General features: G+C 58.8%; 2 protein-coding genes across 3 annotated transcripts; both read left to right on the top strand.

The window, feature by feature from the left end:
- The first annotated feature begins 448 nt into the window (after positions 1 to 448).
- On the top strand, positions 449 to 13,204 carry DRC11L (dynein regulatory complex subunit 11 like). Its single transcript, XM_040464592.1, has 19 exons — positions 449 to 540; positions 1,284 to 1,611; positions 2,345 to 2,464; positions 2,787 to 2,972; positions 4,178 to 4,249; positions 5,799 to 6,004; positions 6,556 to 6,640; positions 7,079 to 7,204; positions 7,356 to 7,431; positions 7,839 to 7,945; positions 8,725 to 8,808; positions 8,897 to 8,952; positions 9,737 to 9,819; positions 9,983 to 10,090; positions 10,680 to 10,879; positions 11,260 to 11,346; positions 11,637 to 11,814; positions 12,200 to 12,438; positions 12,997 to 13,204. Exons 1-19 carry the CDS (start codon positions 530 to 532, stop codon positions 13,096 to 13,098), a joined length of 2,454 nt encoding a protein of 817 aa, XP_040320526.1. The 5' UTR covers positions 449 to 529; the 3' UTR covers positions 13,099 to 13,204.
- Positions 13,205 to 14,952: 1,748 nt separating this feature from the next.
- ASB10 (ankyrin repeat and SOCS box containing 10) lies at positions 14,953 to 25,097 on the top strand. Of its 2 annotated transcripts, XM_040464476.1 has the most exons (6): positions 14,981 to 15,811; positions 16,613 to 16,880; positions 19,587 to 20,106; positions 23,834 to 23,947; positions 24,472 to 24,657; positions 24,800 to 25,097. In XM_040464476.1, exons 1-5 carry the CDS (start codon positions 15,415 to 15,417, stop codon positions 24,655 to 24,657), a joined length of 1,485 nt encoding a protein of 494 aa, XP_040320410.1. In that variant the 5' UTR covers positions 14,981 to 15,414; the 3' UTR covers positions 24,800 to 25,097. The 2 variants fall into 2 exon arrangements, with proteins under 2 accessions (XP_040320411.1, XP_040320410.1); XM_040464477.1 differs by lacking the exons at positions 23,834 to 23,947; positions 24,472 to 24,657; positions 24,800 to 25,097 and adding an exon at positions 20,187 to 20,816 and having other exon boundaries at positions 14,953 to 15,811.
- Positions 25,098 to 26,297: the final 1,200 nt, after the last annotated feature.

Raw genomic sequence — 26,297 nt, 5'->3', positions numbered from 1 at the left:
GCTGACTCCGTCTGTACTTTCCGAATAATGGCCTCCTGAGCCCGTAACGGCGATGGGGTGACCCGCAGATGGCTCAAAGTGAGCCCCCAAAGACCACCGAGTCTCACCTACTCCTTCTAATGTCGATCTTTCCACTGGCATAGTTCACACGGACCACTGGCTCTGACTTCAGGAATACAGGCTTCCTCCAGCTGAGAAGTGCAGCTGCAAAAATGAATGCCAGAGCCTCACACAGCTCACGGGGTGACTTCGAATCGTGACCACCCTTTTATTTGAGTCTCACAAGTAGCCACAGCTGACCCCACGCTCTGCTCTAGCCTTCCAAGGCTTGCGACGAGAACATCCTAAGCGTCCCCAGCCCTGCGCCTGCTGTCCCCTCCCCTCACAGCCTTAGAACATTGGGACAATGGGACAGAACTCTTAAAACCGGGCTGTTCCGGCCTTCGGGGTGGGGTGGAGTCAAGGTGGAGCCACAGGTTGTGTGGATGGCCTGAGCAGCTCCCCAAGGGCGGTGTGAGAAGTGGGCACCATGTCTGAGGGGTGAGTGAGGAGGCGTGGAGCACCCAGGGCTGGGAAAGCAAAGAACGAAGGGCCTCGCCTGGTCCCGTCAGGCTGGGGCAGGTGGGCCGGGAGGAGGGATGCTGGGGAGAGGGGCTTTCTGTGCTGGGCCAGCCCTGGCCGGGCCCCTGGGACATTCGCACAGCAACCCCTGGCTGCTCCGGCCTGTGGTCAGCTTTCCCTCTTCAGCCTTTCCTCGGACCAGTTTACTTATTCCAGGATCAGGGGAAGAGACCTTCTCCACATTCTTCCCTCACCCCCACTTCCCACCCACCATTCTAGACCCTTGCAGCCTCCGCGGGGCGCACCCTCTCCCCGGAGGGACCCAGTGCAGACTCCCAGAGGCCCCTTCCTTACTGGGAGCTCCTTGCTTATCCCCCAGCGGACTCCCTCCTCCCGGTGATCCCAATCTCACACCTCCTCTAAGCCTGGGCATGAGTTCTCTGTAATCACCACCTCACTGCCCCCGGCGACTCCTCCCTTCGCGGAACTCCACCTTGGCCCCATGGGTAACCTTAACCTCTGGAACCCGAGTTCGCACTCCTCACAAGGCACAGCAGCGCCCCGCCCCCCCCCCCCCCCCCCCCCCCCCCCCCCCCCGGCACCCGCCGCGCCCCCCCCCCCCCGGGCCCAGCCCCCCCCCCCCTCCCCCCCCCCCCACTGTCCCCACTCTTCCACGGCTCAGATCGCCCCACGCCTGCTGCCTCCTCTCCCCTCCTCTCCAGAGCGTACCAACGCCTCTGGGACACCTCCCACGTGGCCCTGCAGGAGCTGCTGGACCAAGAGCAGCCCCTGCTCCAGCCCGTGCCGGACCGGGAACGGCAGTCGTTCCAGTACAGGCTCTCGTCGCTCTACCTGCACTACCTGGGGCTGCTGCGCCGGTTCGACACCCTCCATGACCAGATGGTGCAGCCGCAGAAGCGGCGGCTGCTGCGGCGCCTGCTGGACAGCGTGGCCGGCCGCGTGCTGGAGCTCAAGGACGACCTGGTGCGCGCGGACCTGAGCGAATACCACCGCCTGGACCGCGTGCTGCATGACCTGAAGTTCACCACGGTGCGCGGGCCACGCCCACTCCAGCGCCCGCCTCCGGCGGCGCCGAGCCCCGCCTCCCCCACCTGGGGCTGGAGGGGGCGGGGCGGGGCGGGGCGGGGCGGGGCCGGAGCGCGACCGGCCGCGGAACAGCCCTGGGGTTGGGACCCCTGCCCCGGAAGGAGGGTGGGGCAGATAGCGGGTTGGGGTTTGATCGGGAGAAGGGTTTCAGCGAGAGGGCGTGCGCGCTACTAAGTAGCTAGGGGGTGGCTAGAAGAGTCAGGCCGGAGGCCCCGTGAGGCCGGGAATCCCCACCAGCCACAGGGGATCGGCGAAGAGAATCCCCTGCCGGCTTGCTTCTCGAAGTGTGGTCCTTGGAAGCAGCCACAGCGGCATCACCTAGGCGTTTGTTAGAAATGCAGAATCTCCGACCACAGCTCAAACCCACTGATCGGCTTGAGCCTTTGAACAAGCCCCTCAGGCGATTCTGACGCACGGCCAGAATTGGAACCACTACCCATCACCTATCGTGACCCTCCAGAACTCAGCTCTGGTTACACCGTGGAGCAGGGGGATAGAGGCATGACCTTCCGGGGGGGGGGGGGACCTGCCCATGACCCATAAATCTCCCACCCCAGGGCTCTAGGATGAAGGAGAGCATCACCAGGGTCGGTGTAAGCAGCTGAAAGTGGGAACGATCGGCCAGATGGCCTGGGTTTTGATTCCTGACCCTCCTTCCCCCGCTATCGCCCCAAAGGCAGACCTGGAGGTTCCAATCCCCAGATACTTCCTGCTGGAGCAGTCCAGCATTCTGAAGGAGCGGGAGCTGATGCTGGCAGAGATCCTGTCGAGAATGGAGCCAGTGACCTCCAGGGAGGTAAATCAGGGAGACACCCTCCCAGATTCCCCTCCTACCCCGCTCCCAGGAGAGAGATGCCATCCTCCAGGACACAGAGAGGACATCCCCTGCCCTATAGCCGCCTCCGAGCGCTCTTTGGGTAATCCCTGGCCTGTTTCAAGGACGCTCTTGTGATCCTTGAAACCTTCTCACACCAAGATAGAGGACAGGACTGGGGCACTTACGTGCCCTGGGAGGATCACGTCCCCAGCATGCCCTTTGGCGAACAGTCTCCCAGCTGCCAGCCCGAATACAAGCCCTCTCTCATCTCCCCCTGAGCCTTTGCCTATGTTCTGGCCAGCGTTTTCCAGAACTGTGCCGGACCGAGGCCATAATCCTTCTGCAAAGGGCTGAGCGGGCCAGGCAAGGCCGGCTCCGAGCCATCTTCATGCGAGAAATTCGGAAAGAGGAGGAGCGGGATCGGAAGATTCGAGAGGAAGGTTGGCACAAGTTCAGTCAGGACCAAGCAGCTGTCACCATTCAGAAGGTAATCCCCCAGCACCCAGGAGGAAGGTCCGGGTAGAGTCCCCTCTTCCAGGAAGACTGCCTGGCTCACCAATCGAGGGCAGAGGTGCAGGAGCTTGGATTCTGTTGCCCCGCGGCTAGATCCTAAAACTAGGGACCTAATCAGCCAATAAGTGTGTATCTTGTTTGTTTATTATTTATTCTACACCTCTGTCCCCCAAAGGACTCGTAGTGGGATATCATAAAAGCCCCAGAAACAGAAGGATCGTTAAAATTAGGGGAGAAGGGGGCGCCTGGGTGGCTCAGTCGGTTGGGCATCCATCCAATTTCGGCTCAGGTCATCATCTCGCGGTTTGCGGGCTCGAGCCCCGCCTCCGGCTCTGTGCTGACAGCTCGGAGCCCGGAGCCTGCTTCGGATTCTGTGTCTCCCTCTCTCTCTCTGCCCTTCCCCCACTCACACATTCTCTCTCTCTCCTTGAAAAATAAATAAACATTAAACAAAAAATTAGGGGAGAAGGATCCATAGTAAGTGAAGCACAGGCTGCCTCCCCCCCGCCCGGAGTGGGGGGGCCGCCCCCCCCCCCCCCCCCCAAGTACTGGGCTATCCTCGGCTCTGTGAGCAAGCAGCTGGAGGCCTGGGAGAAGGGCCCTGGGCAAGGAGTCAGGAAACCTGGTCCTGTCTCAGCTCGGCCCTCATGGGCTCTTGGACCCGAGAGAGGCCACATCCTGTCTCTAGCCTCAGTTTCCTTGTGTCAAAAATGTAGTAATTAATCAGGGGAGCTCCACAGTCCTTACAGCGCTGATGTCTATGTGCCTGGGGGGGGGAATCAAGTAGGTATTCCAAATCCTGTGGGAATCCAGAGAGGTAGAGCGGGGGGTGCTTCCTGGAGAAGGTAGCCTTTGAGGTCCGTGTCAAGAGATACACGGCAGATTAGAGGGCGGGACTGAGAAGGAGGGAATTCCTTGGGGCCCTGGGGGAGCAAAAGCTTGGGGCTGGACTGTGTGGGTGCACACCAGCCCCACCATGTTCTGGGCAGCCCCTGCTTGCCTGCGGGCCGCCCTGGGAGGTGTCCTCCCCAGCAGTCCTCACCCACCTCCTACCCCCAAGCTCCCCAACCAGACTTTTCCTTGGGAGTGGCTGGTGCTTCCCCCTGGAGGCTGATGGCACGAGCCACGTCGCTGCAGAAATGCGGCGTGGGAGTGTCTGGGCCCCTGTGTCCCCCCCAGGTGTGGAAGGGTTACCTGCAGAGGAAACGCACTCAGCAGGACCGGCGAACTGAGATGGAGTTCATCGGCATGGTAAGTGCCCCCCTCGCCACGGCCACAGGCCAGAGCACGAGGTGGGCCGGTGCGTGGGGTTCCCTCCCTTATTTTTTTGTCAGAGTGCAGCCCTGCATAGACCCTCACCGCCCACACACCTCCCTCCACTCAGGACTGTGGTTGGCATGGGTGGAGGGGTTTAGGCCTTGCGGACCCTGGTTAAGGGATCCTTCAGGGCTTGCGAAAGAGGCCAAAGGAACAGAAAGCCACCAACGAGCCGGGTCCCTTGCCACCTTTCCCTCTCCAAAACCCGTGGAAGGGTCTCAAATGTGGGGCGGGGTGAGCGATCGCAGCACGGAGCATCCTGGACCTCGCGTTCGCGCCCCTGGCTGGAAGGAGAGGCTGGAAGGAGAGGCGGCGCGAGTGGCCCCAGCAGAGGGAGGAGGCCACAAGGCTAGTGGGAGCATCGCCTCCCTCCCCGCCCCAGGCTCTTGCAGCCTCTGGGAGAACCGTGAGGGCCAAGTTGGGATGGGGGCCACATCCCTTCCACAGCACAGTGTTTCGGGCCACAGTCTCCCCCACTTGTTCTGCGGGGGCCCAGACTGGCTTCTCCTCTGCTATGCAGGGACTAGTGCTGAGTGTTACCCGTGTACATGGGAAAGGGTGTGCCCGGTGGGGCAGTGTGGGTGGTTACAGGGGCAGCCCCCAGCGTGTGTGGACAGGCAGGGTAAGCAGGCCCCACTCCTTGAGAGGCCTCTGCTCTCTGATGGATCTTACATCGGGCTAGTCTCTGCTGACTTAGGAAAGGAAGGCCCTGGTGGGGGTGAGGCTTCCTGAGAGTGGGCTTTGCAATGTGCAGAGGCTGTGAAGGCCTCCTGATAAAGGGAGTTGGGGAGGGGCCGGGGCCCCAAAGGGATCAGAGACAAAGCCTGGGGTGGCTCTTCCCGGAGGCTTGGGGGCTTCGGAAGGAGGGAGGGTCCAGAGGGCACCGCAGGGGAGTGGAGGTCAGACTTGAGGGTTTGGAGAGCAGGGCCCCCGGGAGGCAAGAGCGGGCAGAGGGGAGGCCAGGGTCAGGCCTTGGGGGGAGGTGGGGGGCATGGCATGGTGGTGGGTGAGGAATGAGCCTGGCCGCCCGGACCCATCAACAGTGTGAGCTCAGCGTTTTCAGTAATTGTCTCTGCGCAGAGTGATATTTAAAATACATTTGGGAGCCAATGAGGCGGGAAAGTGGCTGCGAGAGCGGCTGCCAACACGGGCCGCTGGGGCGGGGGTGTGGGTGGGGGCTGGGGCCGGAGGCTCACAGGGGAGGGTGTGCTGGGGGGGGGGGAGCGGGCAGGGGGGCCGGCCCAGATGCATCTAGCGAACTCATTATCAGAGTAATTTACACAGGCGAGTTTTGGCTCTAAACACAATTTCTCCTGCTGCAGGCCTGCCCGTTGTTCCGTGTGGGCGTGTATGCAAGGCCTCACGTGTGCGGGTGTGCTGGGGAGCGAGGGGGGCAGGTGTGTGTGCCTGAGGCCAGGGGCTGGGGCCCCCCCCCCCCCACCTCCCACTCCTGACACCCTGGGCTTCTTCTCCTCTTCGCCAGCTCCCTTCGCCTAACAAGGTGGAAAGCTTGGGTATCATGTTCCAAGCTGGCCTCAGGGACGATGTCCGGAGGCTCTGCCAGATAGAGAAGGAGGAGGAGCTCCAGCTGGCGATGGTGAAGACTCATGATTCTCTCAGAGAGACAGAGGGACCTGACATAAAGGAGAAACTGAAGGAGCAAATCCGACAGTGGTTTATTGAGTGCCGGTCAGTGTCCCCAGCCTCAGCTGACCCAACCAATCCCTCTTTCCCTGCTCCGCACAGCGTCCCCACACCTGCTCTGTGCTCTAGTCCAGGCGGATCCCTTTTCTCCACTCGCTCCCATCCCCCTCACTCGCTGCGTACACACCTGACTTCAACCTGGGGCCCCCAAGCTACAAGACCATCTCTACACATGACTTCTCATTTCCCCCGATGGAAGAGAAAATGCCAAAACCATATGGGGAAAGCAACCATGGAAGCCCCCTGAGGAACCTCTCCTTTCTAATCTGTACCTCTCTGTTCCTTCCCTCTTGTTCTCTATCCCCCTAGTCCGTTTTCTTTCCTCATCGTTCCCTCTGTTTAACTACCCGTCCATTCACCCACTCTTCTACTCACCCACCCACCCACCCATCCACTGTCCGTCCATCCATCCATCCATCCATCCACCCACCCATCCACTGTCCATCCACCCATCTATCCATCCATCTATCCACCCATCCATCCATCTGTCCATCCACTCACCTGTCCATCTCTCTGACCATTTTATGTTCACTTAGTGCCCTTACTGGTCGATTCCCTGATTATCCAGATGAGGCTTTAGGTGGATCCTACCTGATCTTTGCAGACAAGACTCCAGAACAGGTACCCTATAAGTGGGGACAGGAGACTTTTTGTGGTAGCGGGGGTCTGAAGTTATAGAGCCTACTGAGTGAAAACTGAGGAAAGGTCAGCCTCAGTGAGGGCAGACGTGGCTGGAGGAAATATAGGTAGCTAGCAAGACTGCGTGGTGGAGAGCGGGTGCCTGTGTCTGGAGAAGGCATCTTTGGCCAGGGAGAGAAGATATGTCTGCTGAGACTTTTGTGGCTCCCGGCCTCCATGGGCCAGGAAAGAGCAGCAGCTCGGATCAGAACACCTGTTCACCTGGTGCCCCTTTTTCCCTGGACCCCAGTGAGATCTCTGGACTCTCAGCTATCTGGCCCCCACCCGTGACCCTCGTCTACCCCCGTCTCCGGCCCGGGATCTTTTGCTCCCGTCGAATCCCTTGGTCTTCTCTGAAACCTCTTCCGTCACTGATCACAGCTGAAAATGGAACTGGAGGCGCAGGTCCAGGAGAGCAAAAAAAAGGACCAAGAGAAAAATAAGGAAAAAGAAAAGGAGAAAAAAGAGAGGAAGAAGAAAGGGAAGGAAACAAAAACCAGGAAGGGGGTAAGACACCTCCCGGAGGTGTGGACCAAGTGGGCAGGGGGAAGGGAGTCTGAGGGAGCTCCTGGTGAGAAGCTGGTCTGAGGGGAATAAGGGCCAGAGATCTTGGTGGGGGGGGGGGGGGTGACAAGATAAAAGGATGTTTCTATTCTAGGAAGCAGACGCAATACTGAAAGTCTCACCATCCAAATTTATACCTGTGATTAATGCCGCACACGAGGAGTATATAAGTAAGAGGGGAAGGGGCTGCGGAGGAGTGTCTAGGCCTTGTCAGGGCCTTGGGGTGACCCTTGGTCCTGGGGAAAGTGGACATACGCTGTGTGGGCCATGAGGCGGCAGTGTGGGGTGCAATGGCGTAGGCCGAGGGGAGAATGCCGAAGGGGGACAGAAGTGTGGGGTGTGGGCGATGCCTTATGACTTTGGATCCGAATCCTGAGGCCTTGGGATCAGGCCTCTGTGGTCCGGGTAGCAGCAGGTGCCAGACAGCCCCGTGAGGACGGAGGTCCCAGCCGGGGGCAGGTTTCTGGCCAAGTGTGCGCGAGTGCGAACGCGCGAGCCGATGCGCGCATGCGTGCCGGAGCGTGTGCGTGCCCCGGGGCTCTGAACGTCATTCCTCTGTCCGTCTCTCCACGGTCAGCTGTCTGGAGGAGCCGGCATGAGAGCGTACACCCCAATCAGAGTTTTGACCCCGAGATGCTCCGGGTGGAGAAGAGGAAGGAAGTGGAGCAGGAGATCCGGATACAGGTGAGCGGGCGGGCTCGGGGCCTCCCTGCAGGCCTCCTCTGTGTCCCCACCGGGGCCCCCCCGGATGCTTCATGCGCTTCCCCTCAGCCCCCCTCCGTCCTCCAGCCTGCCCCTGCCCCTCTTCTGTAGCAACCTCTGTGCGCCGCCTTTTCTGTATCCTTCTAGCTCCACCTTGGTCCCTCTCGGTCCTACCGTCCTCTGTGTCTCTGTGTCTCTCCAGCCCCTCTCTCCCTGGGGTGCAGATGCAGACTGGGGTGGGAGGGGGAATGGCAGGGGCTCTGAGCTGGGGTCTCGCCCACCGGCATGCCCATCAGCCCTTAAAGGGTTCCTGCCATGTGGATACTGTGATCTTTCTGACACCCCTGAGGTAGGCGCCATGATTTTCCTGACGTCGGGAAACATGCAACCGCTCAAGTCACACAGACTTTGAAGGGTGGGTCTGGGGCTTGAACTGAAAGCCAGTTGACTGCATCCTGGAGCTTCTCCCCAGTGGAGAGCAAGGCTCCCGTGTAAGCAGGATGTGGGTTAGGATTGGGTGCGGACCAGTACGGGGACAGGGGCAGGGGCAGGGGGAGGGACGCAAGGCCTGAAGGTTCCAGAAGAGTGTGTAGGAAGGTTGTGGGTGGCCACCCGAGCTGACTTCCAGGGGCCAGTCTCGTTCTTCTCTGAGGCAGCCCTCCTCCTCTCCGCCCCTGTCTCGGTGCGGCCCTCCCAGCCGTCCTCTGCAGCCCCTCGCTGCCCACCCCCCCCCACCCCCCACACTCCCTGCTGTCGCCCAGGTGGATGAGTTGATGCGTCAAGAGTTGAAGAACCTGCGCCTGGCTGTGGACAGGGAGGAGGAGAGAGTCTTGAAGGCTCCGAAGGCAAGACCGAGGGCTAAGACGAGGACACGCACACAGCGGGGGAGGCAAGGAACAGAGGACAATTGCCTGTGTGCTTGTTTCCAACCAGAAAAAGACCGGGAAGAAAACTGGGAAGAAGAAGGAAAAAGATCTGACCCCAAACAGGTAGCAGACCCTTACTGTGGGGGAGGGAGGGGCGGGGGGAAGCCCCGGTGCAGGACAGGTCTGACTTCCGGGCCTGGTTCTGTTGCTGCGGGACCTAGAGAAAGTCACTTAACCTCTCTGGCTCCCTGTCCTCCCCGACCAAGTACCTGCCCTGCCAAACTCACGGGATAGCCGTGAGGATCAAATAGAAGCATGAGAAAGTGCTTTGAACAGGATGGAGCAGAGGCAGGTGTGAGTGGAAGAGTGTCCTCGGCGCTCCCTCCTTCCCGGTCCTCCCTCCCACCTTTGCCGTAGTCAACTGTGTCCCTGCCAAAGCCACCTGCCCCTGGCCTCTACCTTGTCAGTGGCCCCTGTCTACTCACGTCTTGGGTGAAATGAGTCTCAGGTACATTGATGTCAGCCGCCCTAGTGCCTACGGGAGTGTGTACGTCTTCAGTGTGGTTTCTAGGAAGACGGTGATATGTCGCCCAGACCACTGGGTTTCGGGTGATGGAACTTTGGGCCGTGAGCAGGCTGATGGAGGGAGTGTCTCCGAGGGCCCTGGGCCTCCTCGCACCCCACTCAACCCCCAGAGCACCCGCTGTGGGCCGGCTGCCTTCTGGGCCAGCGGGTTGGTGCTGTTCCTTCATGTGCCGGCTGGCCAGTGACACCGTGGGTATCTTTGAGCCTAGCTATGGGGCGCGAGGCCCCTGCCACCTGTTTCCTCGAGCCTGTAGCACCTCCCACTCGTCTCTGTCTCCACTTCCCTTTGTCCTCGGGGGCCCCTCTGTGCTGTCCTCTGCAGGACCCTGGACTCTCTGTTTGAAGAGCTTGTGGTCTCTGGCTTCCTAAGGAAGAGTCAGACTGTGGCCTTGAAAGACTACATTGGTGAGACCCCTCCCCAGTGCCTCCTCCTGGGCCACGGCCTTTCCCACAGCCAGCTACCACCCTATGCAGCGAGCCTTCTCCACAAGTGGCTCTCGGCAACGCCCCGGTGGGTGCCACTCACCAGGTGGCTGCCTGTCCCTCCCCCCCCCCCCCCCGCCCCCAGGGGACTACCTCTATCTTGGATCCACGCTGAGTTTGGCAAACAAGTTGCCTATGCCTTCCCTGTTTGACATACGACAGAACGTGGCCTTGTACGCGGTCCTTCGGCTTGGTGAGATGCCCTGCGGAGAGGGAAGAGCCAATGCTGGCAGGTGGCTCGAGGGGGAGACTGGGTACAGGTTAGGGGGGCTGAGGTGGGCATGTCCCCCGTGCCGTGGACCCATGCTGCTGGAGGCCGCACCCAGATGGGGCCACCCCAGAAGTCATGCGGGCCCTTGACCTACCGAGGAGACCACTTTTCCAGCCCCTTAGCCGACCCCAAGTGATTTCCCATAGTCTGTCCCGTTCCTGGAAGACCAGGATCCTTCTGAAGTGGTGGGTCACGTGCCCTTTAGTTCCACTCCTTCGTAATCCAGAAGTAGGAAGAGACGGTACAGAAAACAGAAAGGGCGTCAAGGCGGGGGGGGGGGGGCATCGGGGGTAGAAGGCCCCCTCCTGACCCTGCAGGCCATTGGCGGCCATCCCGGCTGCCTCTCTCAGCGAGCCCACCAAGGGCTCAGAAACCCCGGGAAGGCAATGCAGCCAGGATCTGAACTTCACCCCACCCAGCCTGCGGCCTCTGGCCTCACCTTACCCAGCGGCTCCACCCCCACCCCCCTGCCGGTCTACCGCCAGCCTCTGGCCCCCGTTTCCTCCTTCAGGCTCCCCAGATATACACTCCATGGCTCCCCTCATCCGTTCCATCCTCCTGGTGGGCCCCTCTGGCACGGGGAAGAAGATGTTGGTCAAGGCCGTGTGCACAGAAACCGGTGCCAACCTGTTTGACCTGTCACCGGACAACCTGCAGGGCAAATATCCTGGCAAGACCGGGGCGCAGATGATAGTGCATATGGTCTTTAAGGTCTGGGTCCCCCGACTTGGGCGTTTCTCGTTCTCAGGCCGCGCTGACACGGCGGGGTGGGCTTTATGCTCAGGAGGCCACCCGTCTGCCCACTTGGTGTGGCTTCAGGAGCCGGTGAGGTTTCCCTTCCACCCCCTGCTAGGAGCTTTCGGATACCTGAAGCCCTGGGGTGGCAGCGGCGGGAGAGCTGTGTTCGCACTGAGCTGTGATGGACAGTGCAACAGGCCGAGACGGGGGGCGGGGGGGGGGGAGGCAGTGCGTGGGAAGTGGGGGCTGGAGGCTCAAGGCCAGCCCCGACCCCCTCTTGGTCCAGATGGGGAGGTAGGTGACCCTTGCCCAGGGACATCTGACGTCAGGTTTTTACTCCCTGACCTGTCCAGGTGGCTCAACTCTTACAGCCCTCTGTTATCTGGATCGGGAATGCCGAGAAGAACTTCTATAAGAAGGTCCCAAAAGAAGAGAAGGAGGTGCGGGGAGCCGGGTGGCCGCGTGAGCCACAGGCAAGGCTGGCGGTCCCGGGCTTGTTCACGTCAGCGCCAGACCTCGCTCACCGTGCGACCTTGGACAGGTTCCCTGTCCTCCCGCTGCCTTGTCCTGATCCTTAAAGCAGGACTGAGAGCCTCTCCTGGCCGCCTCCCGGGGCCCATGTGAGGCTGAATGTGGGCGTGTCCTCTGAGAGAACTCAGAAGCCCCTAGAAGTCACCAGGTCTCAACCCCCTCCCCTTACCCCCCCACCCTGGCCTCTCACCCCGAGCAGATGGAACCCAAGCGAATAAAGAAGGATCTCGCCAAGGCCCTGCGACTGCTGCACCCGGGAGACCGTGTGATGCTGATCGGGACCACCAACCAGCCGCAGCTGGCGGAGATGCAGGGGCTGTGCCGGACCTACGAACGGATCCTCCTCGTGCCGCGGCCCGATTATGCTTCTCGCTACGGTGAGGTCCTGTGACGTGGAGACAGGCCAGACAAGGGATCCAGGCCCACCCCCCCCCCCCGCCCCCGCCCCCGCCAAAGCATCCTCGCCCTTCTTCCCATCCCCACAGCTGTTCTGAGACCTCGCCTCCATGGCCAGATGTCCTGGAAGGGCAGCTGGACAAGCAGCCCAGTGGCCCGGGCCCTGGCCCAGCTCCGAGGTCCTGGGCCGGCCACTTAAGTCCTCAGCGTCTCATTTCCTCGTGTTAAGTGGAGACGATGAGTCTCACGTTCCTGGGAGGGGAGGCAGCGATGAACAGAGAGCTGCTCTCCAGAAGCCTGGTTCCGAATGCAGGCAGAGGTACTCACTGCCTCTCCCTGCCCTGTGTCCTCCCCCAATGTCTGCAGTGCTCTGGAGGCAGATGATAGAGGCCCACAGAGTCCACGTGACCCAGGGCCTGGACATCAGTGCCCTGGCCAAGGTATCTGATGGGTACACACCCGGCCACATTCACCAAGCTGTCCAATCAGTGCTGACCGAGCGGCGGGTCCTACAGTTGTCAAAGAGGCCCCTGGTGGCCTCGGAGTTCCTGGGGCATCTGGCGAAGCTGGAGCCGGTGTACCGGGAAGAGGAGGAGTCCCTGAAGGTGAGGTTTTAGGGGTGGGGGGAGCAGGGAGGGGGAGGAGGGAGGGTCTCGGGCCAGCACAACCAGGGGGTCAGCCCCCTGAAGTCCCAGGCCCACAGCACCCCTTAGATCCTTCCCTCTGCTCCCCCATGGAGTTGAGCTGGGCAGGGAACAAGAAATCTCAGGGACGGAAACATGGGCAGGACCCGCTCACCCGGTTTCCTCAAGGGCAGGAGCCTGAAAGTGCCACCTGTGTGTTAAGAGCCCTTGGTTGGCCCTGGCACCAGGTGACACTCACTTTCTCCACCTCATCAGTGCCCACCGGTGCCCCGGGGTGGCAGGATGGCCGTGGGAGGACAGGACAGAGGGCTCGCCCCCGGCAGTGGTGGACCCTGTGGTCCGGAGTGTTGGGGGGGGGTGAACAAGGGAAACCAGGACTCCAGCAGGATGCCTGACTCCGGGAAGAGAGGAGAAAAGGCTGCTGAGGACACGTCTGTGGCTAGGGAAAGGCAAGGTCAGGAGGCAGGCCAGCAGGGGTGGATCCGCTGCACTTACCCTCTCCCTCTTCCTCCCACCCAGGATTGGTACTTCAAGACCCCACTGGGCAAGAAGAGGCTAAAACTCAGCAAGGACCAGGATGCTGAGGAGGCCAAGCTGGCAAAGGAGAAGAAAAGGAAATGATGGCTGAGGCCAGGGCTCCCGGGCTTAGCAAGGGGGACTGGGCGGTGCCCGCAGGTGGAGGGCCGGGGGCAGAGACATAAACGCCCACACGGCTTGGGGAGCAGCTCTCTCTGTCCATCTCCATGCTTCCCGCCCCTGCTCTGTGCCCCCTGCCTGTGCCCAGGCTCCCCCTCACGCCGCACCCCTCCTGGTCCTCAGTCCTCGCCCACCCGTAGCCTTCTCTGCTCGTGTCCCAGGTCCTTGTCCTCTGACCCCACCCAGGCCTTCATCTCCTGTCATTTCCTGTCCTGGCTCCCCAGCTCTCTCCCTCCTGGGGGGGGGGGTGTTAAGAGAGAACAATAGGAAAAGAAAAAGAGCCAGGAGAAAGGGGGGTCTCCGGTAAGTCTGGAAAAAGAAAAAACCAAGTGTGGCTGTCGGCAGCCCCTGGTCCTCGCCTCACTCGGTACTAAGTCTCTGTGTGATCTTACACAGCCCCCTCTGGTCTCTGGGCCTCAGTTTCCTTACGTGTAAAGCGAGGAGAGGTTGGACCAGCCACCCTCCGAGGTCCCCGGTGCTCTAGGGTTTGATTATTCTGCAAAAGTGTGTCGGGGGTGGTGAGGACTCTTAGGCAGCAGTGGGGTGGGGCGGAGGAAGGTTCTAGGGAGAAATGGTGTAGTAGGCACTGGCTCTGGGGAAATGTGTGGTCCCCACATCTTTCTGAAACGCCCCCTGCCCACCTGCCTGAGCTCTTCCTCTGACCCAGAGCCTGTCCCTCAGGGGGCCGGTGGGACCAGAGGATGGGACCCAGGGCCGCGCGCCCCTGGATGGAAGTTCATCTGTGGGTCCCCCTTGCTGGGGAGGGAAGAGTTGGGGGCACTGAGGGCTGAGAGCCCCGGGCTCTCTCAGAGGAAGCAGCATAGAGAGCGTGTCAGTTTGGCACGCCTGGGTGGCTCGGTCGGTTAAGCGTCCAACTTCGGGTCGGGTCATGATCTCGCGGTTCGTGGGTTCAAGCCCTGCATCGGGCTCTGTGCTGACGGCTCAGAGCCTGGAGCCCGCTTCGGAGTCTGTGTCTCCCTCTCTCTCTCTCTCTGCCCCTCCCCTGCTCAGGCTGTGTCTCTCTCTGTCTCAAAAATTAAAAAATTAAAAAAAAAAAAAAAAAAAAAAAAAAAAGAGTGTGTGAATAGAAGTCAAGGTATATTTTGCCGCTCATGGAGGCCAATGAGAGCCAGATGAGATGAGACCCGAGGAGCAAGCCCAGGGCAGGTGGTGGGGCTGCCCGGGGATGGGTTTCGAGTTCTCTTTCTCCCTGGTTTCCTTCTCATCTCTCCAAATGAAAGTAGTCTTGTTATCCTGAGACCCATTTCCTCCTTCTCACCCCCTGACTGAGGCCCCTCTAACCTTGGCAGGCAGACATGGGAGATCCAGGAGACATCCAGGGAGATGGAAGGGTCAGACCTGGGGTGGCCAGAGGGGGGCAGCACCTAGCGTGGACACTGGGAGTTTCTGTTGCTGCCTGTGGACCGAGCCTCTATCCTCCAGGCGATATCCTCCAGGCGGAAGTCTGTCTTCTACTTTTTTTTGAAATTTTTTTAACGGTTTTGTTCATTTTTTTTGAGGCAGAGAGAGACAGAGCATGAGCAGGGGAGGGGCAGAGAGACAGGGAGACACAGAATCCGAAGCAGGTTCTGAGCTGTCGGCACAGAGCCCGACGCGGGGCTCGAACTCACAAACCGCAAGATCGTGACCTGAGTCGAAGTCAGACGCTTAACCGACTGAGCCACCCAGGCGCCCCAGGTCTGTCTTCTAGAGAGCCCCTAGAAGGAGTGCCTCGTGGAGTAGGGCGCTCTCTGCCATGTGTCACTACCGTGGACTCTTTCCTTGGTTTGGGGGGGAAGGGTGTGCGGGGCTAATTGGTGACATTTGGGAGGGCAGGAAGAATTTCCTGGCACCCACATGCCCTCCCTCTGGGATCAGAGCCCAGGCCACTGGAGGCTGGCTTGGTGAAGCACATGATCGATGAGAGAGGGTATGAAAATGGCAGCTTGAGAGCCCCCGCACTCCGCCCTCCGCCCCCATTCTGGTCCCGGATCTGCAACAAACTCACACCTTGGGCAAAGCACTTGGCACGTGTGGGCTCCGTTTTCCTTTACCTGTGAAAGTGCAGGCTGGATCCCACGATCTGGGTGACCCTTTCAACCCTGACAGCGGTCAACTCCAGGGTGAAACTCAGGGTCGGGGGGCTTGATCCCCTCTCTGCTCTCCAGCTCCTCCCTAATTCCCACTCCAGCCTGAAGCCTCCTTCCCTGGGACCGACAGCTAGGACAGCCGGGGCTATTTATGGTAGGGCCTGTGTGTGCTCCCCTGCCCCTCCCACTCCAGGCCTCAGCCTGGCTCAGGCCCCGTCAGCCAGTGGAATCGTCCCGAGGCCTGCTTCTTTGGCTCCCTCTCTCCCAGAAACTGGCTATGCCTGGAAGAAGGAGCTCCCCTCCCCCCTGGGGACACCGTCTGGGGAGCCGTCCTTCGGCCCCTGCCTGCCGGGTCTGGGGGTCCCGGTCCGGCCCGGCCCGGGAGCCGACTCGGCCGTCGCCTCTACTGTGCCGTGATATGGCCCTGCAGAACGCCCTGTACACGGGAGACCTGGCGAGGTTGCAGGAGCTGTTTCCCCCGCACAGCACAGCCGACCTGGTCCTGGAGCACCGGGCCGCCGAGCCTCGTTGGAGCAGTCACCAGAGGGGTGAGGGGCTGCCGGGAGTGGAGGGCTGAGGACCGGAGGCCGGGGTTCACCCCATCAGGCACAGAGACACCAAGTGCTTGAGGAAGAGGAGAAGCCCCTGGCTACTTCTCCCCTACCCAGAGGCTTGCCTAAGCCTTGGCCCAGGAGTGAAGTCATGCGGAGCCCAGAATAGCTTCTGCTGAACCGCGTGGCCGGGTCAGGCTCAGCTCGGGGACACAGAGACCCTCTCCCTCCATCCGTCCCCGTTTCCCTCCCCCTCTCCCTCTCTCTCTGCCGCTGCCCCCTCCCTCCCACTCCTCCCCCTACGCCTCTTCCCACAAGCTCATACTCTGTCCTCATGAGCTGGTCCCCAGAAGAGTGCAGGGGGCCGGGGGAACGCCCCGGTGACAGACACACCCTCTGTGCCAGGCTGGTGGAGAGGCCCAACGGAGGGTCTGCAGAGCGTCCAGAGTCTGGCTCGGGACCCATCGTCACCCGTACGGCCTCGGGACCTGCCCTGGCCTTCTGGCAGGCAGTGCTGGCCGGGGACGCGGGCTCTGTCTCCCGCCTCCTCGCCGATTCCAGCACCGGCCTGGCTCCGGATTCCGTTTTTGACACCAGCGACCCAGAGCGATGGAGGGATTTCCGCTTCAACATCCGGGCTCTGAGTACGGGCCAGGGGCACTGGGGGGGGGGGGGGCTGAGCGGGAGTGGGGAGGCTGGGGACAGAGCCCTGAGCTCCCTCTTCCCAGCCTCTGCCCACCTCCTCTGCTGCTCTCTGCCTGTCTTCAGGGTCTGAGGCCCATGTCCCTCTCTCCCTAGGACTCTGGTCTCTGACGTACGAAGAGGAGCTGACCACCCCGCTGCACGTGGCGGCTAGCCGGGGCCACACGGACGTTCTGCGGCTGCTGCTGAGGCGGCGGGCAAGGCCCGACAGTGCCCCCGGGGGTCGCACCGCCCTGCACGAGGCCTGTGCCGCGGGCCACGCTGCCTGTGTCCACGTACTGCTGGTGGCAGGAGCCGACCCCAACATCCCTGACCAGGACGGCAAACTCCCCTTGCACCTCTGCCGGGGGGCTGGCACCCTCGAGTGAGTGACCCCTCGCCCCAACCCCCGTTCCACTCTTCGGGCAGGCAGAGAGGTGACCTCGGGGAGGATGAGGGAACATGTTGGGGGCTGGCAGGCCTGGTGAGTCGGGCTAGAGGAGACGGGGCTCAGGTGGAGAGTCAGGATGTGGTTACTCCCCAAACCATCCTGCCAGCTGGCCCCGGAACTTCGGACCAGCCCGTACCTGGGACAGCTTCTGCTTCCCCAGGGGTGTCGGAGGACTGTGGCGGGGACCCACCCTCGGAGCCTATGTTGGGGAAGTTGTCCAGATCCATTGTGGGGAGGCGGTATACTATGAAGTTTTGTTTTTTCTGAGATTATCCAACGTTCCAGGCACCGTGCTCAGTACAGCAGGAACTGAGGCATGATCCTGCCCTCAGAGAGCTGACCGTCCAGGAGTGATCCGGATAGTCTGTAAAGGATAACAGCCCCCAGTTGGGGCATGCATCAATCCCTGTGGGCAGGGTCTCGTCCTGCCTTGGCAGGTCTGGCATTTCCCTATTGGCAGGTACCTTCAGATACAATGGGCCTAGGGACCAAGCTCAACTAACTAAACTCACAAGAAACCGATGGACATACCCATGTGACAATGTATTATTTCGTGTGCGGGAAATTCCTTTACTGCGACTCAAATAATTATGCCCTACGTGTAGGAAGCATTGGGGGATGAGTCCTCGCTCAATTAAAAAAAATTTTTTTTAATGTTTATTTATTTTTGAGAGAGAGAGAGAGAGACAAAGTGTGAGTGGGGGAGGTGCAGAGAGGGAGGAAGACACAGAATCCGAAGCAGGCTCCAGGCTCCGAGCTGTCAGCACAGAGCCCGACGCGGGGCTCAAACTCACGAACCGTGAGATCATGACCTGAGCCAAAGTCGGATGCTCAACCGACTGAGCTACCCAGGCGCTCCATCACTCAATTTTTTGATGAGCACGGAATCCTGGCAATCGGAGCCTTGGCAAATCCATGAACGAACTGTACATACAATAGAGGCCCTCTCTCTACTGACTGCACACTTGACAAATTTCACATCTTGCTTCTGAATGAGGCCAAATTTTTATTCTTTTTGTGAACCTCCCTCCTGTTAATTTATCCTTCAGCAGACTCCACTGACTTACAATGGTTGAAGGTATATTCCATACCAGTGTGTTCCAATAGAAATATAATGTGAGCCACGTATGTAATTTAAAATTTTCTAGTAGCTTTATCAGAAGGATGAAATATGGGACACCTGGGTGGCTCAGTCGGTAAAGTGTCTTGACTCTTGATTTCGGCTCGGGTCGTGGTCTCATGGCTCGTGAGTTCGAGCCCCGCGTCAGGCTCTGCACTGACTGTGAGGAGCCTGTTTGGGATTCTCTCTGTCTCTCCCTCTGCCTCTCTCTCTCAAAATAAATAAGTAAACTTAAAAAAAAAAAAAAAGATGAACAGTAATGCGGTGCCTGACTGGTTCAGTCAGTAGAGCTTATGACTCTTGATCTCGGGGTTGTGAGTTCGAGCCCCACATTGGGTATAGAGATTACTTAAAAATAAAATCTTAAAAAAAGAAATAGATGAAATTAAAATTTTTAAGTGAGGTAAAATACTTCTAACATAACATTTACCATCCTAACCATTTCTTTAAAAAAATTTTTTTTAATGTTTGTTTATTTTTGAGAGAGAGAGAGAGAGACAGAGTGTGAGCAGGAGAGGGGCAGAAAGAGAGGGAGACACAGAATCCAAAGCAGGTTCCAGGCTCTGAGCTGTCAGCACAGAGCTCGATGCAGGGCTCGAACTCACGGACCGTGAGATCATGACCTGAGCTGAAGTCAGATGCTTAACTGACTGAGCCACCCAGGCGCCCCTAAATGAGCTACTTTTTTAAAAGATTTTTTTTTTAACGTTTATTTATTTTTGAGACAAGGAGAGACAGAGCATGAACGGGGGGAAGGGTCAGAGAGAGAGGGAGACACAGAATCCAAAACAGGTTCCAGGCTCCGAGCTGTCAGCACAGAGCCCGATGCAGGGCTCGAACTCAGGAGCGTGAGATCATGACCTGAGCCGAAGTCAGATGTTTAACCCACTGAGCCATCCAGGCAACCCCTGTAGATAACTGCACTTCATCCATTGATCTGCCGCTGAACGATTAGCTTGCTTTCGCATTTCGGCTGTTGTGAATAGCGCTGCTGTGAATGTGGGCATACAAATATCTGTGGAACAGCTGGAATTAATTTTAATAATATATTTTGTTCAACACGTATCTCCAAAATGTTGTCACTTCAACATGTACTCGATATATATAAAAAAAAAAATTAACGAGACATTTTACATTCTCTTTTTTGTACCAAGTCCTCAAGCTGGGTGCGTATTTTACTAATAGCACGTCTCAATTAGGAGGCGTCATAGTACAGGGGCTCAATAGCTGTGCGTGGCTGGACAGCACAGCTCTATACAAGCCCACATTGTTACTGCTCGTTGTGTTCTAGTCCAGCCTCTCGGAGATCACACCCAGTGATCATGGTCCTTTCCTCTCCCGAGTAAACAGAAGTATTTTTAAAATTTTCATGGAGAATTTTAAACAAATAGGAATGTGGGCCGGAGAATAGAATGAGCCCGCCTGATCCATCAAGACGCCCCCCTCCCCCCTGCTTTGCTTTGCTCGGACCGGTAGGAGTGCACGGCCCTTCCTCCCCACTGCCATCTCGCCCTCACCAGGTGTGCAGAACTGCTCCTGAGGTTTGGGGCGAAAGTGGATGGCCGGTCTGAGGAGGAGGAGGAGACCCCTTTGCATGTGGCCGCCCGGCTGGGCCACGTGGAACTGGCGGAACTCCTTCTGAGACGGGGGGCATGCCCGAATGCCCGGAATGTCGAAGGCTGGACCCCACTGCTGGCTGCCTGTGACATCCGCTGCACATCCTCCGCCGAGGCCGAGGCCACCACCGCCCGCTGCCTCCAGCTGTGCCACCTGCTGCTCTCGGCTGGAGCCGAGGCCGATGCTGCCGACCAGGACAAGCGCCGGCCCCTGCACCTGGCCTGTCGCCGTGGTCACGCGGCCGTCGTGGAGCTGCTCCTGTCCTGCGGTGTCAGTGCCAATGCCATGGACTATGGGGGACACACGCCCCTGCACTGCGCTCTACAGGGCCCAGCTGCGGCCTTGGCCCAGAGCCCAGAGCACGCAGTGCGAGCTCTGCTTAACCATGGTGCCGTCCGTGTCTGGCCTGGGGCCCTCCCCAAGGTATGGGGCTGGGGCCCGAGGGGAGGGCCATGATGGGGAGGGGATGAGGGGACTCAGACCTGTGTTCCCACTTGCTCTAGATGCAGCCTGACACATCTGAGCACGTGACTCAGTTCATCATCTTTCATTCATCAAGCAAGCAAAGCCCAGTAGGGGGCAAAGACAAGGACGCAGACCAGCAGGAGGGGTGTATGTGTGTGTGTCGTGTATGTGTGTGTGTGCGTGCACACACACACGTGCTCACACATGCATATACACGTGCGTGTGCATAAATGTGTATGCATGCATGTGTGCATGCACACGTGTGTGATGGAGGTGGATTGAGGGCAGGGGGCCAGATTGTCATGCATCTGAAAAGACGGGAACCAGGACTGATGTGGGCTTCAGGGAGTCCTTTCTTCATCAGGGGGGTAAGCCAATGAAAGAATCGTGCAGGAAGCTCTGCCTGGCCGTGGGATCCGTTCAGTGAGACATTCTGTGCCCAGGAGAGGCTTCCCAGAGCAGAGCGATGAGCCTGGGTCATGAGGTTCAAAGCCTCCTGACCTTTTGCAGACAGACATGGTCCCTGTTTTTGAGAGCTTAGCAGGACATGCATCACCCAGACCAGCAGCTGCTAACCTGGCATGGGAGAAAAAGCCTTTCACCGTCAATTTCCTGTCTGTATCTTATCTTATTAACATAAAATGTTCCCATAGTGGGTTCAACTTGAAGATCTGTGCTACTGATGTCCTGGCAGGGGGCCCTGTCCCATGCCGTGTCGTGTCTGGAGGGGGCCATGTAATGTCACAGAGGGTGCTGGGCCTGGGGCAGGGACTGCCCCCCCCCGCCCCCACTTCTGAAGAGCCCAGTCAGAATGGATACAGAGCAGCAGGCTGTGAGCAGGTCCCCTGCCCCATCTCTGGGCTTGAACTGTCCAGCCCTGCCTGGTCCTGGACATTCCTCTGCTGGCCCTGCCTTTCCCCGTCACTCACAAACCTAGAAGCATCTGTCTAGATTCCTAAGCAAGACCAAATAATTAAACAGCCCGAGAGTTCGGCAGATTGGTCTCCCCTTTGGGAAAATACAAGAAAATCAACAATTAACACTAATTAATCTCCTATTAACACCAGATAATTAGGAGACAAGCAATTCCCTGTAATCTGACGGTGGCTCTGACAGCTAATGATTTCCCCTTCAGGGAGGGGTTGGAAGAAGGAGGCAGAGCAGCAAACAGATTTCCTGGGACCCCACTGCCCCTGTCTCTTCGCCCTGCTCTGCCCTGCCTTAAGGACCAAGGGGGTGGGCACAACCAAGTGCCCCATTCCTCCCCTCCTCTGGGCGCCTCGCCCCAGGTGATCAAAAAGTTCAGGAAGGAGTCTGCCTCCATCTCCTATGATCTTCAGTGGCCCCACACTTGCCAGAGGTCCCTGTCTCCCTGAAAGAAGTCATCTGTGATCATTGCCAGGCCCAGCCAGCTCTCCAGGAGCCACTGAGTGCTCAGGAAACCGGAGCTTGTTCCTGTGGCTATAGGGAAGTCACTGGAACTCTTTGAACGTGTGTTCCTTGCATGCAATACAGTGTCCTACCCACCAGTGATAAAAAGCTATAGGTATAGGAGACTCGCAGATAACAGGAGTGAGCATAACTCTAACCACCACCAGACACTTTCTAAAGTGTGTTGCCTGCTACGTGGGTTCCTCCCAACAGTTTTCCCAACAAACTCTGAAGTAGGTGGTGACTAAGAATGCAGGCTCTGGAGCCTTACGTACTACCCGCGTGACCCTCGGCAAGTTGCTTAATCTCTCTGGGCCTCGGTTTCCTTATCTGTAAAACAAGGACAGAAGAACGTGCCTGCTTCATAGGCTCAGTATGAGAACTGAGTTTCATCCATATAAAGCCCTTAACATTTTTTTTTTTACATTTTATTTATTTTTGAGAGGCAGAGCGTGAGTGGGGGAGGGGCAGAGAGAGAAGGAGACATAGAATCTGAAGCAGGCTCCAGGCTCTGAACTGTCACCACAGAGCCCGACGTGGGGCTTGAACCCACGAGCGTGAGATCATGACCTGAACCGAAGTTGGACACTCAACCGACTGACCCACCCAGGCGCTCCCATATAAAGCCCTTTAGACAGTTGGGGCACCTGGGTGGCTCAGTTGGTTAAGTGTCTAATGCTTGATTGTAGCTCAGGTCATGATCTCACAGTTCATGAGTTCGAGCCCCAATAAGTTGGGCTCTGTGTTGACAGCATGGAGCCTGCTTGGGATATTCTCTCTCTCTCTCTCTCTCTCTCTCTCTCTCTCTCAAAATAAATAAGCTTAAAAAAAAAAAAGCCCTTTAGACAGGGCCTAACCTAGAATCGGTGCTCAACACCTGTTAGCTCATGCTGTTCTAAGTTAAATAATGTGTGAAAAGCTCTGGAAAGCTGGCATCATCCCAATATAGGGAGAGAGATTCAGGCGGAACGGCCGCAGGAGGCTTCCTGGAAGGGATGGGACTTGGAGTGGGTAGGGCTTGGAAATACAGGAGGAGGGCCCAGGCATTCCAGGCAGCACAGAGACAGGAACCAGCGTGGGCTGGGAGGCCCCGCCTGAACAGCAGACAGGAGTAGCAGGTAAGAGCAGGAGAGCCAGATGTGACCAGACTGTTCTTTCCTAGATCTAAGGAGGAGGAAGTCAGAGACCTGCTCTGGGCAGATGGGATGGGGCTCCAGAGAGCACTGCCAAGATGCAGGGCAAGAAGCAGAGGGCTTCAGGTGTGTGCGGTGCTTTCTCGGGGGCCCTGCTCCCGCCACCCAGCAGCACTAGGCACATGCCGCATTCCCAGCCTGCCAGGCAGAAGGGTTTTAAAGCCCCCAATGTTACATGTAAGTGTGGGGGGGGAGACGGGTATTATGCACAGGAACGCCGCCAGAGAGATAGCACTTAGCTGTTCTCAGATTTTACAAAGGGTTTGCGGCCACTGCCTATAGCTTGAGATACGGCAGAAGACACGGAATGAATGAAACAAATGTTTCCAGATATTCCGTGCAGACCCCGGTGAGTATGATGGTGTGTGCACGTGTGTGTGTGCACGCGCGCGCTCAGGCCGACTGCGGCTGTCTTTCTTTCCTTGTGGGCAGTCTCTGGCATGGGCTGCTCTCCCAGCGTGGCTCACTCTTCACCCAATCAGGTCACCTCCTCAGAGAGGCTTTTCTTGACCACCCATCTAGGACAGCACTCTCCCAACCACGCTCAGTCGCCACCCCTACTTATTTTTCATGGTGGCGGCTTAGCTGTTAAGTGGTTATTTATGTGGTTATTGTTTTTTCCCATGGAAATAGAAGTTCCCAGCTGACAAGGACCTGTCCGTCATCCTGATGGTTGGGGCTCCAGTGCTCGGCCCATAGTGGCCCTCCGTAAATATTTACTAAACGAGGAAATGAAAGAACAAATCTGGATCCAACTGGACTCCACCACCGCTCCTTCATCAGGCCTCTCCTGGCCTTGTCCCTTCTCTCTGAAGTCCCTCCCTAATGACCTCATTTTAACTTGATCACAACTGCAAAGATCCTATTTCTAAATAGGGGATTTCTAATGGAGATTAGGACTTCAACGTGTTGGGGGGTGGGGGATGGGGAGACACAACTCAACCCATGGCAGCTGTCCTATTGGGACACCAAGGGATGTCTGATCATCCCGTGTGGCCTGGCTGGGGAGCCTGCAGTGTGTGGTAACCCCAGGAGCACTGATGCGTCTCTGCCTCCTCCAGGTGCTGGAACGCTGGTGCACGTCTCCGAGGACCATCGAGGTCCTGATGAACACCTACAGCATCACGCAGCTTCCCGAGGAGGCCATGGCCCTGGTGCCTCCTGAAACTCTGCAGGTCAGATTCCAGGACCCTGAAAACATGCAGTCACTCAGCCCGGCCCCAAGAGACTCCCACCTCCTACAGGGAAGCTCTGTCGGTTCCCCCACCCTGCCCCTCAGAAACTACCAGAGACCTGCTCACATCCCAGAAGAAGAAAACCCACAGAGTGAACACCCAAAACACTTCTTCTTTTTTTTTTTTTTTTAATTTTTTTTTTCAATGTTTATTTTTGGGACAGAGAGAGACAGAGCATGAACGGGGGAGGGGCAGAGAGAGAGGGAGACACAGAATCGGAAACAGGCTCCAGGCTCTGAGCCATCAGCCCAGAGCCTGACGCGGGGCTCGAACTCACGGACCGCGAGATCGTGACCTGGCTGAAGTCGGACACTTAACCGACTGCGCCACCCAGGTGCCCCCCCCAAAACACTTCTTCTTATAGGCTCCCGTAGACACCTTTTGGCCCCCAGCCTCCCCGCTTTAGGAGAAATGGGTGCCATTTGTCCAAGGCTGCCTCGCTGAGCCCCTCCTTCTGTCCCCAGAAGCACCACCGTTTCTACTCGTCCCTTTTCGCCTTGGTGAGACAGCCCAGATCCCTGCAGCACCTGAGCCGCTGTGCCCTCCGTGCCCACCTGGCAGCCTGCCTGCCCCACGCCCTCCCCCGCCTTCCCCTGCCACCCCGCCTGCTCCGCTACCTGCAGCTGGATTTTGAGGACGTACTCTACTAGGTGAGTCCTGGGGTCTCTGGGCAGTCCCAGCCATTTAGAAGGACGGGTAGGAGGCAAGAGAAGAGTTGGGGGCAGGGCCTTGGCCAGAACCGGCCAGCCCCCTGGCCGTGTGACCTCTCTGAGTCCACGCCTCTCCTTGCAGGTGTCCACTGCCTTTTGAGAGACCTGGAAGCCGGTGCCCCAGGCCCCAGGGGGCTCAGGTCTGCCTCTCACAGCACCCCAAGCCTGGGACGGAGTTGAGCTGGTTCAGGCCGAGGTGGCCCTGTGGATGCTGTCATTCCCACCAGGGAGAGAGGCAGACAGACCATGCGGCCAGGGGATGTCTGATGGAGAGAGAGCTGGGACTCACGGCAAGTGATACACTCCTCTTGGTGGTCTCCCGAGGCATCCCTCCAGCCCGGCCAGACCCTGTATGAGCATTAAAAATCTGCAGGCCTGTGCTGTCGGGTGCTGTCTCCTGCAGGCCTTCCTCCCAGCTGGTCACTCAGGGGGCTCAGGATGGGCAGGCTTGTGGGGCCGCCCTGGATCTGCCCCATGGTGCCAGCTGTGGTACCTTCCCCCTTTCGAATCTACCAGCTGCTGAGCAGTCCCAGGCAGACTGGCCCCTCTGGTTCACGATGTGGCACAAGGGCCACCAGGCGAGATAACGTCAGAGGGTGAGTGAGCTAACAACCTTGGGTCGGGAGGGAGAACGGCAAAGGGAGCCTTGGGGCAAGGAGGTGAGGCGGCGAGCAGGAAGGCCAGCGAGAAGGTGGGTGCAGGTGTCGGCCATCAAAGAGGGTAACCGTGGTTCAGGTGAGAGTGAAAGATTCAGGTTTGGAAAAAGCAAACAACTCTACCTACTGCCTGCCCTGTGGGTCAAGGAGGACGGGACGCACACCTGGCGCCCGCCCGTCTCTGCTCCTTCCTTCGCGTTAGCTTCGCGGCAGCGGGCGCTGAGAGTCACATGTCCTGGGTTCTAGACTCAACTCTTCCATTAAGTTGTGGATCTTAAGTCTCTTCCCCTCTCTGGGCTCAAGTTGCCGCATCTGCGCAACAAGAGAGGAGAGAGCCCCTGAAGGCCTTTGCAGGGCCAGGGTTTTAAGAACCCACAGCTAGTCCCCCAGCGCAGGCAGGAAGAGAGAGTCGCCCCGTGACGCAAGCGGCCAATCAAATGCACCGTGATCCGTGACGTCAAGGGTCGCCGGACAGGTTTCCTAGGGCCCCGGAGGGCGCAGGCGCCGGCGTTCACGCTTTTTCCCGCCAACTGCGGGCAGCAGGTTGCGGGGCGGGGCCTGGAGGACGCAGGCGGTGGGGGCGGGGCCGGGAGGGCGCGAGGCCGGAGAGGGCGTCGAGAGAGAAGCCGAGAAAGAAGCCCAGGAGGGTTGGCGCCGAGGTGAGTGGGCCCGGGTTCCCGCTTGGAAGGAAGTTTGGCCTTCCAGAGGCGGGGCCCGCCCCCCCCCCCAGGGTCCTGAGGGTGCCGGCCCCACCGCAGCGGGGGAAGTCGCGCGCGCGTGCCGGGTCGGGAAGCAATTCCCGCGAGGCTTGGGCGTGTGCGAGCTGGGCTCACTGGGCGCTGGTGCCCCGGTCGCGGGGGGGGAGGACCCGGTGCCCATTCGTCCGTCCAACCAGGGTTCAGGGCCGCGCACACGGGGGTGGGG

The sequence above is a fragment of the Herpailurus yagouaroundi genome, unplaced genomic scaffold (assembly GCF_014898765.1).
Source record: "Herpailurus yagouaroundi ecotype Mexico unplaced genomic scaffold, PumYag 483, whole genome shotgun sequence".
In the NCBI taxonomy this organism is placed as follows: domain Eukaryota; kingdom Metazoa; phylum Chordata; class Mammalia; order Carnivora; family Felidae; genus Herpailurus; species Herpailurus yagouaroundi.
This window is presented reverse-complemented; position numbering and strand designations above follow the sequence as displayed.